Here is a 16475-nt window from a genome sequence, read left to right as displayed (position 1 = left end):
AATCTAGAGTTAAACTAGAAACTACAGGCACTACAGACTTACACTAGAAAAGTGACTAATACAATGTCTATAACTTTGTGCAGAATCAATCGGCGGCGTCCAATGCAGAATCTTCTTGGGGGCAGTGGCCACCTGCACATACTCCTCAGCCTCCTCATCCTCCTCAGTGACTTGTGAACTAGAGGTGTTAGCTGTGGTAAAACTTGTGAATTACCTGTTTCGACCAGAACTTGTGAATGTTATTTGTGTGCTTGTGATGCTTGTGCTGCAATTTATATGCCTGTGGTGTAATTTATATGCATGTGCTTCTCTGGTTGTTTTTTTGAGAGGGGTCTTTTATACGTAACATTTCTGTTTTGTAGGGGGTGCTCGGGTACTTTGCCGAGTGTTAACACTCGGCAAAGCGCCCATTTTCTGTTGTATCGACGTTTTTGCCGAGTGCCATTGTCTTGGCACTCGGCAAAGGTGCCAAAAAATTTTTGCAGCAGGGCCCTTTGCCGAGTGCAAAGGGGGGGCACTCGGCAAAACACGCAACTTCGCCGAGTGCCGCAAGGATACACTCGGTAAAAGCCTAAACTAATCTGGCCGGCGGGACATCCTTTGCCGAGTGCCGCATAGAATACACTCGGCAAAGGGTATAGTTTCGCCGAGTGCAATGTGAAAAACACTCGGCAAAGATTGTAGGTTCGCCGAGTGCAATGTGAAAAACACTCGGCAAAGATTGTAGGTTCGCCGAGTGCAATGTGAAAAAAACACTCGGCAAAGATTACAGGTTCGCCGAGTGCCTGCCGTCTGACACTCGGCAAAGGAGCCGTTACCGTCGGTGACCGTTAGCATCTTTTTGCCGAGTGTTATACTTTGCCGAGTGTATTGTGGCACTCGGCAAAGCGTTTGCCGAGTGCCCGATGATCGACACTCGGCAAACTCACTGTTTGCCGTAGGAAACTTTGCCGAGTAAACTTCGCCGAGTGTTACACTCGGCAAACCCTTTGCCGAGTGTAATTGGCCCTTCGCCGAGTGCCCCAGGCACTCGGCAAAGTTACTGTTTCCGGTAGTGCTTGTCATCGTAAAGAAAATTAATAATGGCGACAACATATATCTCTAAATTCTCAACCTGTCAACATGGAGTGCTGAATCCAATTCATGCTTTGGATCGATGCTTGACCTTTGGATTCATAGAGAACATGCACCGGTGAGGGCCGAAACTTTCAACTAATGCAGACCTCAAAAAAGAAAGAAAGAGAAACTTTCAACTAACGTAGATGCAACTCCAGTTGGTTGAGTTTGTTGCCACGCGAATTTTCTTGAAAGAGGTAGCTAATTTAGACCAATTAACATATGAAAACGGTTGATTACGGTCAGCATCCATGATTAGTTCCATTCCAACGCCAAAGTCAGAGGCATTGGTGCCAAGCATGCCCGTCCGTGATGCATCATCGCCTGTGCTTCAATAATGCAACACGGATTTTCTATGTTCTGATGAGTAGCTTCTGTCAACAAGGCAAAGATCCGACAATCATTCCCCTAGTCCATCGTACCTATCGTGATTGATAAAACTTTATCGTCTACGACCTTCCGTTATTTAAGCAATCGTATCCAGACGCCATGCATCATCCCTAACATCCTCTGCTCTTCTCGTCCTTACCTTACAAACACACCTCACTCCCATCTCGTCCCCGTCCACGGCAATGGCCAATTCCCTGATGCTGTGCACGGTGGTTGCGGCGTGCCTCGCACTTGCCGCCGCCGATTGGTCTCCAGGCACCGCCACATTCTACGGCGGAGTCGATGGCTCCGGCACTATGGGTAAGCGTCCACCTATTCCATTCCGGTACAAGTGCTACGTTCGAACAAGCACTACCGAATTACGTGGCCTCTAATAATGCATGGATGTCCATGATGAATTGATGATGCACAGGAGGCGCGTGCGGGTACGACAACCTGTACAACGCCGGGTACGGCGTCAACAACGCGGCTCTGAGCACGACGCTGTTCAACGACGGCGCGTCGTGCGGCCAGTGCTACCTCATCACGTGCGACGGGTCACGCCCGGGCGGCCAGTACTGCAAGCCCGGCAACAGCATCACCGTCTCAGCCACCAACTTGTGCCCGCCCAACTACGCGCTGCCCAACGGCGGCTGGTGCGGCCCGGGGCGCCCCCACTTCGACATGTCGCAGCCAGCGTGGGAGCACATCGGCGTCTACCAGGCCGGCATCGTCCCCGTCCTCTACCAACGGGTCCAGTGCTCGCGCACCGGCGGCGTGCGGTTCAGCATGGCCGGCTCCAACTACTTCTTGCTCGTTAACATCCAGAACCTCGGCGGCAGCGGCTCCGTGGGAGCCGCCTGGGTCAAGGGCGACAAGACGGGCTGGATCCAGATGTCAAGGAACTGGGGCGCCAACTGGCAGGCGCTCGCCGGGCTCGTCGGCCAGGGTCTCAGCTTCGCCGTGACCAGCACCGGTGGGCAGTACATTCAGTTCCTCAACGTCGTGCCCGGCTGGTGGCAGTTTGGCATGGCCTTCTCCACTAACCAGAACTTCGTGTACTAGTGAAAACGTGCAAGTGGTAGAGTGCGTGCTCACTCGAGACGGTGTGTGTGTTCTTCATTTGGTGGAGCTATATGCACTTCCTGTTTTATTCAACACCGTAGATATGATGTTAGGATATTATATACAGTTATTGGCTTTATTTTGTTCTAACATATGTGATGATATTATATACGGTTCGGTATATATAAACACTAAATTTAATGTTCTCTCTCAACACTATATTGTTGGCTTGCAAATTTGAATTGTGGATATTAATACATTATAGAGTCGTTAGGCCAAGATTTTGAACCTTATAATAATTAGCTTCAATCGTCTAGCTATACTGAAGGAGGCCTATGTCAGATTACTTTATGTCATCATATAGTATTGTCTTTCTTTTCTATTTGATGTTTTCACTTTTTGTGATTGTTGAGACAAAAAAAAATACCTTGATCATTACATTTTTATTATAATTTTATTTCAATATCTACAATAATACATTCAGAATTATGAAAGCATTTATAAAATTAGATCTAGTAATACAATCTTTATAAAACAAATATATATGTGCGGACATATTGTCAACGTAGATTCTAGACACCGGGTGAAAGGAGGCGGACGTAAGTCGTTTGGGAAAACCTAATAATTTATTGCTGTTCCTAATATTTGTAACTCTCACATTATAACAAAGATCTCAGTGGAGCTCATGATTTTCTTCCACAATCACTTCACCATAACTCTTTACCGATGGACGATAAAGTTTATATTGCAGTGTGCAATGTTAGTCAGTGCAATGTTAGTCAGGGGAGCTCCAAGCTTAGTGTTGAAAGTTTTTATTGCAGTCCTTATTTCGGCTTATCTCATTCCCCTCTACTTTAGTCTAGATGTTTAGCTTGTTTCTTTAATTAAAATTGTAATGTAACTCTGAAACACCACGTTTCTTTTGTTGTCTTGAGATTTGTTAGAAGGGTGATCTTAGATGCTAGTAGAGTATTACCATGGTCTAAAATTACTGGTCCACTTTTTTCTCTATATTTGTCATTGATGCATTTTGTGATTAAGATTAATTCTTTGATCTTAATTAGCTTGATCCTCGCAAATGATATATTTATAAAGATTATGAGTGAGTTAGGAATTTGATTGATTATTTTGGATGAACCTTAAGTAGTAATCGATGAATCAAACTAATCATTACAATGTTGAGGTCAATACTTTGATGTTGCAATAATCGTATATATATGATTGTGACTGATATATGTGAATAGGCTGAGCTTTTGTATTACATTACGTCCAAAAAGGTATTTAAAAGCATAATATGCCTAATCTTTATTATTAATTTCATAAAAAAACACATTTTAGAACTAAAATTGCTTTAGTTTTATTTCTCCAATGTGTACACCCCTTGAGAGTTGAGATTCATTATGGAGAACTGTGGACACTATGTTCAAAACAAGTGAGTTCAATGAAAGATTGAGGTAAAACACTAAATTATTCATGCAGAATTATGCATGGATCCCAAATAGCCTCCTATGGACAAATAAAACACTAAGAAAATTTATAATTGGTTTGGATTAGTTACAACTGGCACATTTTAACTGGCACCTCAGTTCTTATTTAGTGATTTTCTTAAACAGTGAATAAGTGAATCATAGGATATTTCTCCTCTATTCCAACCCTGCAGAGGGATACATTTAATTATGGTTTACATAAGGAAAACAAATATTAAACAACTATCCTAACTCCTATTGTAATTAATATCACTCTGAATGATACATCACGTTTTTGTTCAATTGTTTGACTTTAAATTTATGTGCAAGACTAGGTTTCAATTGATGTAGAAGGAATTCGTATTAGTTGATTGGCCATTGCAGCTTGCATTAATCTTCTATAACAGAATTAGGTTGCTAATTTCGACTACTTAGCATTTATTAAGATAATGAAAATGCCATAGTCTAGAATCCTTGGGGTTAGGCGCATGATGGCTGTGCCTGCAGTCCAGTACTCCGGTGATATGCATGATTGATGCATTGGCATGCATATGTTTCGATGGAACATGGAATTCCTTCATGTGTTCTATCAATAGCTTCTCGCACACTGATTATCAACCACATCATTCATATAACCCCTAGCCCACATCGCTCTTCTATGATTATTATGCACGATTTTTGGTTGGTTTAACCACTTTGCTTGATACTGTCCAATTTGGAGTAGCCATCGTTTTTCATTGACAAAACCAACTAAGATAGTCTAGTCAGGTGGAAATGATGAGTCAAATGGGTGCTCCTTGATCATTTTGGATGAATAAAACCAGAAGAATTTATGTTGTTACATCAATCATTGCAATGTGCAAGTCAACGCTTTGATGTTGCGATATATATTTGTACTTGTGATCTTTTGATTGAACAATGTCATCAGAGAGACTATCAAGAGTCGTGTTACATTCCATTGCGTGTTTACCTAAATACATCACTAGTCACCTAAAAAAGGTACGTACATTATTAATTCTAAAACAACAGCAGAACCAATCATTTGCCTTAGTTACATTAACATATAAGATCCCATATTATGTTCCAATTATCACAAGAAAAACCAAGGGAGATCAACACTCTGACACAAGATGTTACATACACCTTCACATGTCTGATCTATTGTCCACCCTTGCAGAGAATTTCCCTTCTCGTGAAAGATCAGAAATATAGGCCCTGTGTTTAAAGGTAGGGAATATAGGGAGTTCAGATAAAACAGCAAATTAATGAATCATGTCAAATTCGTGGATTACAAACAAAGTTCCCGTGCTTGAATTTGAACATTTTTTCTTTTTTTTCATAGTGATGATTGAGTTCATTGAAACTACATTCTCTAGATAGGTTTTTAGGCCAAGTCCTTCGTTGAAATATTTCAGAAGCCATATATATAAAGTTACTAAGTTAAAGAAAATTTATGGGCCCCTGGTACGACGTCAAACGTTCCTAACCGATATGGAGTTACAACTGGCACGTTTGACCTTAGTTATGAATAAGTGAGTTTCTCACCCATGAATTAGTGATCCGTTTAATCTTTCTCCATTATTCGTGTCCTGCGAGGGTTAGTTCAAAGTTTATATCATAGTATAGGAAAACTAATGTTTAAACAACTGTCCAACTAATCTCACTTCGAATGAACTGATCAGACGTTACTGTTCGGCGGTTGCACCACATTCATGCCCAGGACTTGGCTTCAACTAATAAGGTGGAAGGAATTTGTGTTAGTTGCTCGTTCGTTGCCGCGCGAATCGTCTTGACGGAGGCAGCTACAACACTACTTACACTACGTATACTCAGCATGTTTTTATATAGGGAGACGATAAAAATACTACTCGCCGCCAACATCCATGATTAGCTCGTTCCAACGCAATTTTCAGAGGCCCTCGAGCCTAGGTAGTTCGTACGCATGCATGTCCTTCCACACGGAACACGGATTTTCGTTCTTTGATTAGCTTCTGACACAAGGCATGACAATCATTCCCCTAATCCCCCAGCTGTAGTGATTAATTAGTAGCTAGCTAGCCTCCTGCCTCCCCTTCCCTATTTAAGCAACGGCGATCCCTAGTACCTTGCATCTCATCCCAGAGCTCAAACCAAACAAAACCCTCACTGCCATCTCGTGCTCCACAGGAATGGCCAAGTCCCTGATCTTGTGCACAGCGCTCGCGGCGTGCCTGACGATTGCCGCCGCCGACTGGTCTCAAGGCACCGCCACGTTCTACGGCGGACCCGACGGTTCCGACACCATGGGTAAGCTTACTGATGTGTTGCATTTTGGTGCAAGAGCATTCTTGCAAACTGCACACATACGTGCTGATGGCGTCGGCCGTCGCTAATGCATGCGTATGTTTGATGTATACAGGCGGCGCTTGCGGTTACGGGAACCTGTACAACGCCGGGTACGGCATCAACAACGCGGCGCTGAGCGAGACGCTGTTCAAGGATGGCGCGTCGTGCGGGCAGTGCTACCTCATCATCTGCGACGGGTCACGCCCGGGCGGCCAGTACTGCAAGCACGGCACGGCGATCACCATCACGGCCACCAACCTGTGCCCGGCCAACTACGCGCTGCCCAACGGCGGTTGGTGCGGCCCGGGGCGCCCCCACTTCGACATGTCGCAGCCGGCGTGGGAGAACATCGGCGTCTACCAGGCCGGCATCATCCCCATCGTCTACCAGCAGGTCAAGTGCTGGCGCAACGGTGGCGTGCGCTTCAGCATCGCCGGGTTCAACTACTTCCTCCTCGTCAACATCCAGAACCTGGCCGGCAGCGGCTCCGTAGGCGCAGCCTGGATCAAGGGCGACAACACTGGGTGGATCCAGATGTCCAGGAACTGGGGCGCCAACTGGCATGCGCTCTCCGGACTAGTCGGCCAGGGGCTTAGCTTCGCCGTGACCAGCACCGGTGGGCAGTACATTCAGTTCCTTAACGTCGTGCCAGGATGGTGGCAGTTCGGCCAGACCTACAACACATACCAGAACTTCGACTACTGAAAACTTACAGGTAGCAGAGTGAGATCGATCCTCGTTATATAGCCATCTATTGTGGTTCAAATTCGGTCGTATGTAGGGTGTGTTGTATCTCTCCTACGTGGCCTCAGAACTGCATGTGTAAATGGCAGGGAGGATGAAGAAGGGATCCCACCCAGACCTTTAAGGCCCTCCTCAAAATTTTCCTCCTGTAGTTACAACACTTTTTTTTTGGTTTTGAGAATTATGCTTTTCAACACTGTACATCGAACTATAAGTACGTTCTGTAGTGTGTTATGTGGCGACTTCCAAATTTTTGTGGTCAATACATATTATATTGTCGTATCTGGATAGATTTCTATCCATTATTATAGGGATATAAGCTTGAGTTGCTCCACCGAAGACCGAACACATAAGCCCTAGGCCAGATTAAACATTTTGGATAAAGCAACAACCAAGAATCATGAGAAGTCTAAAGTGTTAAGCATGCTTTTGGATAAAGTGAGGATCGAAAATGAAGATAAGTTTTATGCATGTGTGTTCACCACATTAGAGGGTTGGGCTTCTTTCTATCATTTAGGCTGCAGGGTGTTGCAGCTTGGGATAGGGCTTTCTGTTGATTAAAAAGATTACCAGAAAGATCCTCAAAATGGTCCGATCGATCAATGCTATAGTTCAAAACAGTTATACTGCCAGTTTGACCGGCAGTAATAATTATATAATCCATGATCAGCACTGCCGGTGCAATCATAGTCATGACATGAGCCCTCAGTTATATTTCATAAATCAGGGCAAAAAAAGGAAACGGTCAGTGATAGTAGTTGATCAAAAATCATGCGAACGATCGAGCATCATTGCAAGTCACGCGATTTTTTTACACAAAATATGTGCCCGTGAGGTCCACATATGGGATCAAATCATCAAATTCAAAACCATAATCTCTAGCCACGTGCATTACCTCCTTTTCCATCCCAACTCTACTTCATTGTTAATAGCAATAAGGCTTTAGATGATTAATTCCAGTCCAATATAAGTTATACTTGATTATAATGTTTCCCTAACAAAGACAAACATCAGGCTAACCCTTTTGGATAAAGCAAGAACTGAGTTCAACATGGTGACACACATCGTGCATGCATTTAAATTTGCATTTCTCTATTAACAACAACAGAAATGGGTAACTTACAATCATATATATAGTGGTTTAGTTTGAGATATTTTTTTAATGACAGATATAGACAGTTTAGATGCAGATTTAGTGGAAACATTATTTTAGATGCAAATTTATGGGGTTACTTTAAATTAATATTTTTAATGCCATAGGTGAGTAATTTCGGTAAAAATTTGGAAGTTACTTTAGGTTATTTGTCATAATGTCAGAGTTGGATAAATTTTTATATGAATTTAGATTGTTATTTTAAACTATTTTCATAATGGAACTGGTGGGTAATTGTTTGCAAAACATAATACATGGTTATTATTCATTGATGATTAGAGCCTGCCATGATTAATGTTCGGATGTTTTTATTTTTGTAGGAATTTCTGATATTTATCCTTCTTTTCTAGCGCGCCTCATGAGAATTAACACCTCCAATTAGTAATGGTAATATTATAGATTGATTGTCCATGATCATTTTGTTAATCAATATGTTCTATAGAATCGTACGCCAAAGTGAGTTAATCTGTGCTAGGACATAAGCCAATGTGGCCATGGCGGCCCCATCAAGGACCATTTCACAAGCATCACCTCATGTTGGGATTTATCTCCACACCACGGCGGCATGAGGTAGCTAGGTTTCGCTACTTGAACCATCCCGTGTATCATTTCCGATTGGTTTGACTGCATAGCTGCCTGTGTAATTTGGATTGACTTCTACGTTTAATGATGAATTCATATAAGCTGGCTAGTTTAGATTGGGGCGGAGATGACGAGTTAGGTAATCATTGTGGTTGAACAATTAAGAGCCTATGAATTTTGGTTCAGGAATGAATTAACCATTCAATGTGAAAAGTCAATTCTTGGATGATGATGCAAACATCATGTGCTTTGTAATCATTTGATTGAACAGGGGATTCTGTACACAAAAGACAACAATATATAAATACGGCATCACAAAATGCATTGCGCCTGAGATCATACTTATATAAAAACCAAAAGGCATTGTCAGAGGGGATTGTTGGATCGACTTCTCTCCAGTGTAGATTGTTTATTTAGCAACTGAATCAATCATGTGCCTTAACTGCCAAGTTAGACTAACTGATACAATCATGTGCCTATGTTTTCACTTATGACAGAAAAAATAAGGAAGATCAACAGTGTCGCACAGCATGATGCATACATGGGTTTGCTTTTCACACCTAAAGAAAAGTATGAGTTCGTCAGAAAAACACTGTGATAGTTCCTTTGATTGTGGATACAACTAAACGAAGTCTCTCTAGTTTGTTAGGGGTATAACATGCAACCGATTTCTACCTAACTGTGTAATCCGGAGACTTGACCAGGTATAATCCAACACTATTTGATACTTTCCGCTAAGCTAGTTTAGATCGAGTGGAGATGATGATGCGTTAGTTAGGGACGCTGCCTGATCATTTTGGACAACCAAACGAGAAGAATTGGACTGGTAAATCAATTATTGGACTGCGTGGAAGTCAAATCGCGGATGTTGCATTATTGAATAGCGGTTGGGTATCGCATCGCACCGCAAAAAAGTTAATAGGAACTATTACATCAAATAGGCTTGGATTAAGTGCTGAAACAATCATGAGCTTTAGTTACCAAGTTGGGGTACTAACCTGTACGATCATGTGCTACTGTTTTCCACTTACCCAAGAGAAATCAAGGGAGAGATCCGGAATCTGACACATGAGATTAGTGAGAACACTACAATGCAAAGATCTCACGTGAGAAGTTCAGCACAGGAGCTTTGTTTTTCTGTCTTACAGCGATGCCGCTGCTAGAGTTTGGTGAACCTGTGATATGTGAATATGTGATATCCCCTTGTGAAATGCTGCTAGAAATCTTGCCACGTAGTACATTCAAACTTCACAACTGACATTACACTTGGCACATTGGTAGTGCCGGCAAGGCAAACCAGATAATAAATTGGTGAATTTTACAGCTACAACCATCTTTCTCCAACGAGTTTCAGGCTTAGTTGTCTCACATGATAGTGAACATTCAAATAACTTGTTGCTTGTAATAAACAACGTTTTGATCGGTTGCTCAATCGATTTCAGAACAATCTGAAACAGTGTCAAACTATATGTGGAAGGAATACTGGTTAGTTGAGTTCGTTGCTCGCGAATCTTCTTGACGGAGACGGAGGAATTAAAACATGAAAAAATATATGATAATTAAGGCGTTCATCCATGATTAACTCCAACGCCAAAGTCAGAGGCCTTAGAGCTTATTAGCATCCAGATAATGCACCGTACGTCCGGATGCATGTGCTTAGATGGAATCGAACACGGATTTCCTACGACCGGCTGAAACACGGCAAGACCATTATTCCCCTGTTGTGACTAATATACTCTTGCTCTCCTTGGGTTAGCCGCCCGCCTCATTCCATCCCTATTTAAGCAACGGCCTCCTCGAGCCATGCATCTCATCCGATCCCACAAGCTCAAAAACAATTAGCATCCAACCTCCATTGCCCAGCTTCCTCGTCTGCTCCCATTTCCATCTCCTCTGCAGCTCTACCTGTGCATTGGCGTTGGCGTCCATGGATATGGCCAAGTCCCTGATCTTGTGCACAGTCCTTGCGGCGTGCCTCGCGCTCGCCGCGGCCCAGGGCTCTCCCGGCACCGCCACGTTCTACGGTGGACCCGACGGTTCCGGCACCATGGGTAAGCTGCCTTGCATGCATCACATTTCGCTACAAGAAAGATCTGCATAGATGCACATTTTGCTTACAGTCGGCGCGCACTGATGATCCAATGCATACGTGTGTAGGTGGCGCCTGCGGGTACGACAACCTCTACAACGCCGGGTACGGCGTGCTCAATGCGGCGCTGAGCCAGACGCTGTTCAACGACGGCGCGTCATGCGGGCAGTGCTACACCATCACCTGCGACAGATCACGCACCGGCGGACAGTACTGCAAGCCCGGCAACAGCATCACCGTCACGGCCACCAACCTGTGCCCGGCCAACTACGCCCTGCCCAACGGCGGCTGGTGCGGCCCGGGGCGCCCTCACTTCGACATGTCGCAGCCGGCGTGGGAGAACATCGGAATCTACCAGGCCGGCGTCATCCCTGTCCTGTACCAGCAGGTCAAGTGCTCCCGCAGCGGCGGCGTGCGCTTCAGCCTCGCCGGCTCCAACTACTTCCTCCTCGTCAACATCCAGAACCTCGCCGGAAGTGGCTCCGTGGGAGCCGCCTGGGTCAAGGGCGACAAAACGGGGTGGATCCAGATGTCCAGGAACTGGGGCGCCAACTGGCAGGCGCTCGCCGGGCTCGTCGGCCAGGGTCTCAGCTTCGCCGTGACCAGCACCGGCGGGCAGTACATTCAGTTCCTCAACATCGTGCCGGCGTGGTGGCAGTTCGGCCAGACCTTCTCCAACAACTACCAGAATTTCGCCTACTGAAACTTTCAAGCAGGAGAGAGCGCTTGGTCTCATTGGCCATTTCTTGCAATTCGGTCGTATGGCGAGTACGCTCGTGATTTTGACGGAGCTTGCTCTACTTGCCATTGCATTCTTGTTGATGACCGCCTGGCTCCGACTGCACACTGCAGGAGAAAACGGCTGGCATACGTGGATTATTTACCCTACACTGTAGATACAGCATATTATGCTATTGTGTACTTGACATCTTGATATACATACATACTAAATTTAAATCTGTTTCCGCACTATAATAGACTTCCAAACTTGAGTAGTACGTGGATGTGTTAGTATAGCGTCGTCTTTCCATGGTTTTGAGCCATTACATTCTTGCAATCGTAGGCTCGAATCTCCCGGTTAAATAAGCAAGCCGTTGGTCAGGGTGCAAGGTTCCATTGCGTGATTTCAAATAGTGACATGTTATCTAACGATTATTGAGTTAAATGAATAAAACTAAGTTTCCCAATGAAAGATTTTCATTTTACGGTTTCATATGTTACCATATCATTTAAATGTTTCATCTAAGTGACAAAAATGGGAGTTGATGAATGTGTTTAATAAAACCCAAACCCTCTCAAAGAAGACAATAGATAAGTGACCGGTATGTGAACCCAACATTAACCGTCACTCATGAGTTAGTATTAATTAGTGACAGGTCACAACAACATCAACCGTCACATGTGACCAGGGGCAAAGCTAGCACTAAATAAAGTGACCGTGATGCACCGCTCAAGGGACTTGTATAATTTTCCAGGATTATATGGTGATTTTGAGCCTAGCTAGTGGCAAACAAATTCTTACCCTGGTGCATTGGCACCGGGCAAACTGAACATGGCGTCGCCCCTGGTTATGGGGGAAAAAAATTATGTGCAGGAGGGCTTCAGCCCTCCCGGTGCAGCCTTGATCTAGATGGCGGACGCGTGGACACCTAGACGATCAGACAGCACATCTCTTTTGCACTCAGCACACTCGCACGCTTGACTCCGGAACCCAGCATCTGATCTGCTGATGGCGGCACCACGTGCCTAGCCACCACACAATTGTGATGATTCTACTGCGTAGAAGCCACGGAGGTCGTCTCAGCCATCACTGATGCCTCCCGATGATACCCTGCTGCAACATACCTTGCAACCACCATTGATTGTTCAAGCACGGGTGATCATCATCCAGATAACACTTGAAGATTCTATTTTGCAACAAATCAGAAAAATTATCATTTTTTAACGCATCCATCTTCTTTCTAACGCATCCATATCTGTACAACTGTAATTTGACGACTACAATATGCAGAACCTGAACTAAATGGGCATCATTTAGAAGCACGAGCAGCTACCTTTACTTATTCAAAGGCCTAGGAAAGGAGTCATAGAGATCCATTCATTGCAGAAATTTCTTCTTCACATGAACCTTAATTTCTGAAGTTTCAACATATTCAGATGATACATCCATCACAATGCATCTGTAATCTGATCACTACACTAGCCCTGCGAGGGCCGCTGACCAATTCCAACCAAAATCAGCATCTTCTAAATTGATTCGGCCTTTCTAATCAGCATTTCTAATCAGCAGCCAATTTGTCAGCATGATCTGAAACTGAAATAGACAGTACATTTCAGTACTTGATTCTGAAAATTGGATTGACGCAATGTACTATAGTTTACTGCTAATGCAACGAAATGTTTGACAAGGGAAACAATATATCTGAAGCTACTTCTGATGATAAACTACCCAAATAAAGTATTTACATTTTGGTGGCACAAAGTCTTAAGTTGTGCAGTGATAATAAATCATGAAATTGGAGGAATTCATGCTTAACTGAATGAATGGATTAGTAGAGAACTTACGCTCAGAGCACAGTAGCAGGAAGTGTGCCGATGGTGCGGCGCACGCACATCGTCGTTCGCCGTTGTGCGCTTCTCCGCCACAAATGTCGAAGCAACATCTGGCAGACAACCAAAGGCAATAGCCAACTAGGCAAGGCGGTGGACGACTAATATGTGCGGTGGCGTACAGAAAATGGAGCCAAGCCATGTCCTCGCGCTCTGCCTGGAGCCGCGTTCTCCCGTTGATCATGGAGTCGCGTGAGCCTGTCCTTGGATATGAGCGTTGTCCACGCGTCCACCATCTAGACCAGGGTTGTACCGGGAGGGCTTTGCAGCCATCCTGACACAATTTTTTTCCCTGGCTATGACCCAGCACCAGCATCAGTGAGGGGTCTCGTTGTCACTCAGCTCTATTATTATTATTATTATTATTATTATTATTATTATTATTATTATTATTAGAGCTGGCCAGTTGATGTAGCTACAAACAGTTGTTATGCGTGGCATCCCCCACCCCTATTTCTCATACTCTGCATCTTTCTCCCATATGTTGGTACAATTGAGTTATATTTATATTACAATTGGTATTGTGTTTCCTTAATCTACGTACCATGAGATGTCATAGATCTAGTGTAATTCTATAAGACCTTTTTTATCGAATCTTAAACACTCAACTATGGTAATTGTTTTTTACGGGAACTAAGATAATTGTTTTTTTAAGGAACTAAGGTAATTGTTAATGAAGAATAAGGACTGATCGAATCTTAAACACTCAACTATGGTAATTGTTTTTTTACGGGAACTAAGATAATTGTTTTTTTACAGGAACTAAGGTAATTGTTAATGAAGAATAAGGACTGTTTTTTTCTACAATTTATATATGGCGGTAGAAGTGGATATAACTTGAGACCCGATGTTTCCAAGTAACTAACCGGGGTGAGATCGATTGCACTGTAGCAGATATGAAAGGTCATGGTAAAACATCAATGTATATAAAGTTTGGGCCATGATTGCAGCAATGGTAAGAAGTTTCCAAAACTAGACAGTGTCCGCATGCATGTTGGAGTCTGCTAAACACCAACTCCAAACTCCATCCAAACTTTGGAAGTTCCTACTCATAGCAATGATTTTATTTATAACTCACAAATTTCAAGTGTTCTGGATGTTGCACATTGTTTTGCAGGGGTACCAAGAAAATGCAAAGAAAATCAAGGGGAACAGGGATGATGGAATGGTCCTACTATGCGCATCATGTAGCCCTATCTATAGTAGTGTTGGAGTGATGGTTCTAATGAATATGGTGTTTTTCAAGATGTCTATGTGGGTCTATTGATTATCTTGTGAAGTGATCTAATTGGGAAGAAATTGGAAAGGTCTCTTTGATCTTTGTGGGTTGCAATTGCTTTTGGAAGATCCTTCGCGGGTTGCAATTGCTTTTGGAAGATCCTTCGTATCATGCACTTGATTTTTGGTATCTCAAAAGCTAGCTTCTCTAAAATGCAGGCTCTAATCAATGCAAGTTTAGCCAATGGGACATGAGTTGATACATTCAAAGAAAATACATAATGTCATTAATCATTACAAAAATGCTTCTAAAACTTCAAACATATAATAAGTCATTGCTGGAAAACTCGACATTCGTCCCGAGACTTAGTACCAGTTGGTTCTTGACCCAGTACTAATGTGAGCATTAGTATCGGGTCTAACGGCTAATTCCCCGGAAGCCCCCCGTGACCCCCTTTAGTAGCAGTTGGGGGCTCCAACCGGTACTAAAAGTCACCACCCGGTATTAATGGGTGACGTTTAGTACCAGTTGGAGCCCTCAACCGGTACTAACTTCCCTCCTGTAAATCAGACGTCTTCTTCCTCCTGCTGCCCGATCCATTTCCTCTAGCTCGGGCTTTATCCATTCATGGCGAAATAGGGGAGGTGCTGCCAGATTTTTGACCATTTCGTGAGGATTTCACTCATTCAAGTGTTCTAAGGGTTAAAAACTTCATCCTCCCTTGATACATGGTTAGTATACTAAGTTTTATACTTTAGAACTAGAGTAATTTGTGATTTTTAGAATAAGGTACAATGGAGAAATTTTTCATTTATATGCATGTGTTATTTAGAGCTCATATTTGTGATTTTTAAAATAAGCTACAATTTTTTGAATGCTATGTTCCGTATTAGTCAAAGAAATTGATATAAGGTTAGAGGAATAATTTCATTGTTTAGTTTTTTATAAATATGAGCTAAATAAATTATGGGAAAAAATATAATTTATTCATATTTTAGTCATTTGCAAATATGACGAGATAAATTGCGGTACATAGAGATAATAAGATGAAATAGAGGTATGTAATTAGTCATTTTTAGAATAAGCTACAATGGAGAAAAATTTCATTTATATGTTATATTTGAGCTAAACAAATTATGGGCAAAAAGTATAATTTGTTCATAGTTTAGTAAGATGCAAATTTGAGCTAAATAAATTGTGGTACATAGAGATGGCTACTGTTGCTAGAGGTAGTGGCGATGGTGGGGGCAATCGTCGTTCCTCTTGCAGTAAGGGGAAAACCATAGTTGACCCTCATGATAAGCCAAAGAAAATGAGCATGTGGGAGAGAGTAATATTTCGCTATTTGGAAAGATGTCATGAAGATGTTGTTGCGGCGTGCTAGGAACTTCCTTTTGGTGGTTGTTATGCTGCACCGCCAGTCCCGAGGGTTTCAGGTCCACTGAGTACTACCGTTGCAGAAGACACAAATAAACTACAGGATGAGACTGGTTAGTGAAACCTTCAACCTCACCGCACAAGGATGCTTAAACTCCTCCTAGATAGTACTCAGTGGATGGTTTGTCGTAGTGTATCATGTTGTTTGGGTCTGAAATTTAAATTTGTGTATTTCTATCTAAACTTTCAGCAACATTTGAGTTTATCATGGTGTATCATGTTGTTTGGGTTTGAAATTTAAATTTGTGTATTTCTATCTAAACTTTCAACAACATTTGAGTTTAATGAAATTTGTATCAT

At 42.9% G+C, this 16475-nt stretch overlaps 3 protein-coding genes across 3 annotated transcripts; all 3 read left to right on the top strand.

The window, feature by feature from the left end:
* The first annotated feature begins 1025 nt into the window (after nt 1–1025).
* LOC117839738 (expansin-A31) lies at nt 1026–2764 on the top strand. The gene is made up of 2 exons (XM_034720145.2): nt 1026–1806; nt 1919–2764. Exons 1-2 carry the CDS (start codon nt 1689–1691, stop codon nt 2548–2550), a joined length of 750 nt encoding a protein of 249 aa, XP_034576036.1. The 5' UTR covers nt 1026–1688; the 3' UTR covers nt 2551–2764.
* A 3352-nt stretch (nt 2765–6116) lies between these two features.
* On the top strand, nt 6117–7367 carry LOC117839680 (expansin-A31). Its single transcript, XM_034720070.2, has 2 exons — nt 6117–6302; nt 6415–7367. Exons 1-2 carry the CDS (start codon nt 6185–6187, stop codon nt 7044–7046), a joined length of 750 nt encoding a protein of 249 aa, XP_034575961.1. The 5' UTR covers nt 6117–6184; the 3' UTR covers nt 7047–7367.
* Nucleotides 7368–10613: 3246 nt separating this feature from the next.
* Nucleotides 10614–11884, top strand: LOC117839588 (expansin-A31). Its single transcript, XM_034719960.2, has 2 exons — nt 10614–10871; nt 10978–11884. The coding sequence occupies exons 1-2, from the start codon at nt 10748–10750 to the stop codon at nt 11610–11612; spliced, it is 759 nt and encodes a 252-aa protein (XP_034575851.1). The 5' UTR covers nt 10614–10747; the 3' UTR covers nt 11613–11884.
* The last annotated feature ends 4591 nt before the right edge of the window (nt 11885–16475 follow it).

Source organism: Setaria viridis, chromosome 9 (assembly GCF_005286985.2).
Source record: "Setaria viridis chromosome 9, Setaria_viridis_v4.0, whole genome shotgun sequence".
NCBI classification, from domain to species: Eukaryota; Viridiplantae; Streptophyta; class Magnoliopsida; order Poales; family Poaceae; genus Setaria; species Setaria viridis.
This window is presented reverse-complemented; position numbering and strand designations above follow the sequence as displayed.

Bases quoted from the DNA above. Each gene is read 5' to 3' on its own strand.
- LOC117839738 (XM_034720145.2), top strand. From the start codon at position 1,689: ATGGCCAATTCCCTGATGCTGTGCACGGTGGTTGCGGCGTGCCTCGCA. The intron at 1,807-1,918 runs GTAAGCGTCCAC...GATGATGCACAG, and splicing joins CGATGGCTCCGGCACTATGG to GAGGCGCGTGCGGGTACGAC.
- LOC117839680 (XM_034720070.2), top strand. From the start codon at position 6,185: ATGGCCAAGTCCCTGATCTTGTGCACAGCGCTCGCGGCGTGCCTGACG. The intron at 6,303-6,414 runs GTAAGCTTACTG...TGATGTATACAG, and splicing joins CGACGGTTCCGACACCATGG to GCGGCGCTTGCGGTTACGGG.
- LOC117839588 (XM_034719960.2), top strand. From the start codon at position 10,748: ATGGATATGGCCAAGTCCCTGATCTTGTGCACAGTCCTTGCGGCGTGC. The intron at 10,872-10,977 runs GTAAGCTGCCTT...ATACGTGTGTAG, and splicing joins CGACGGTTCCGGCACCATGG to GTGGCGCCTGCGGGTACGAC.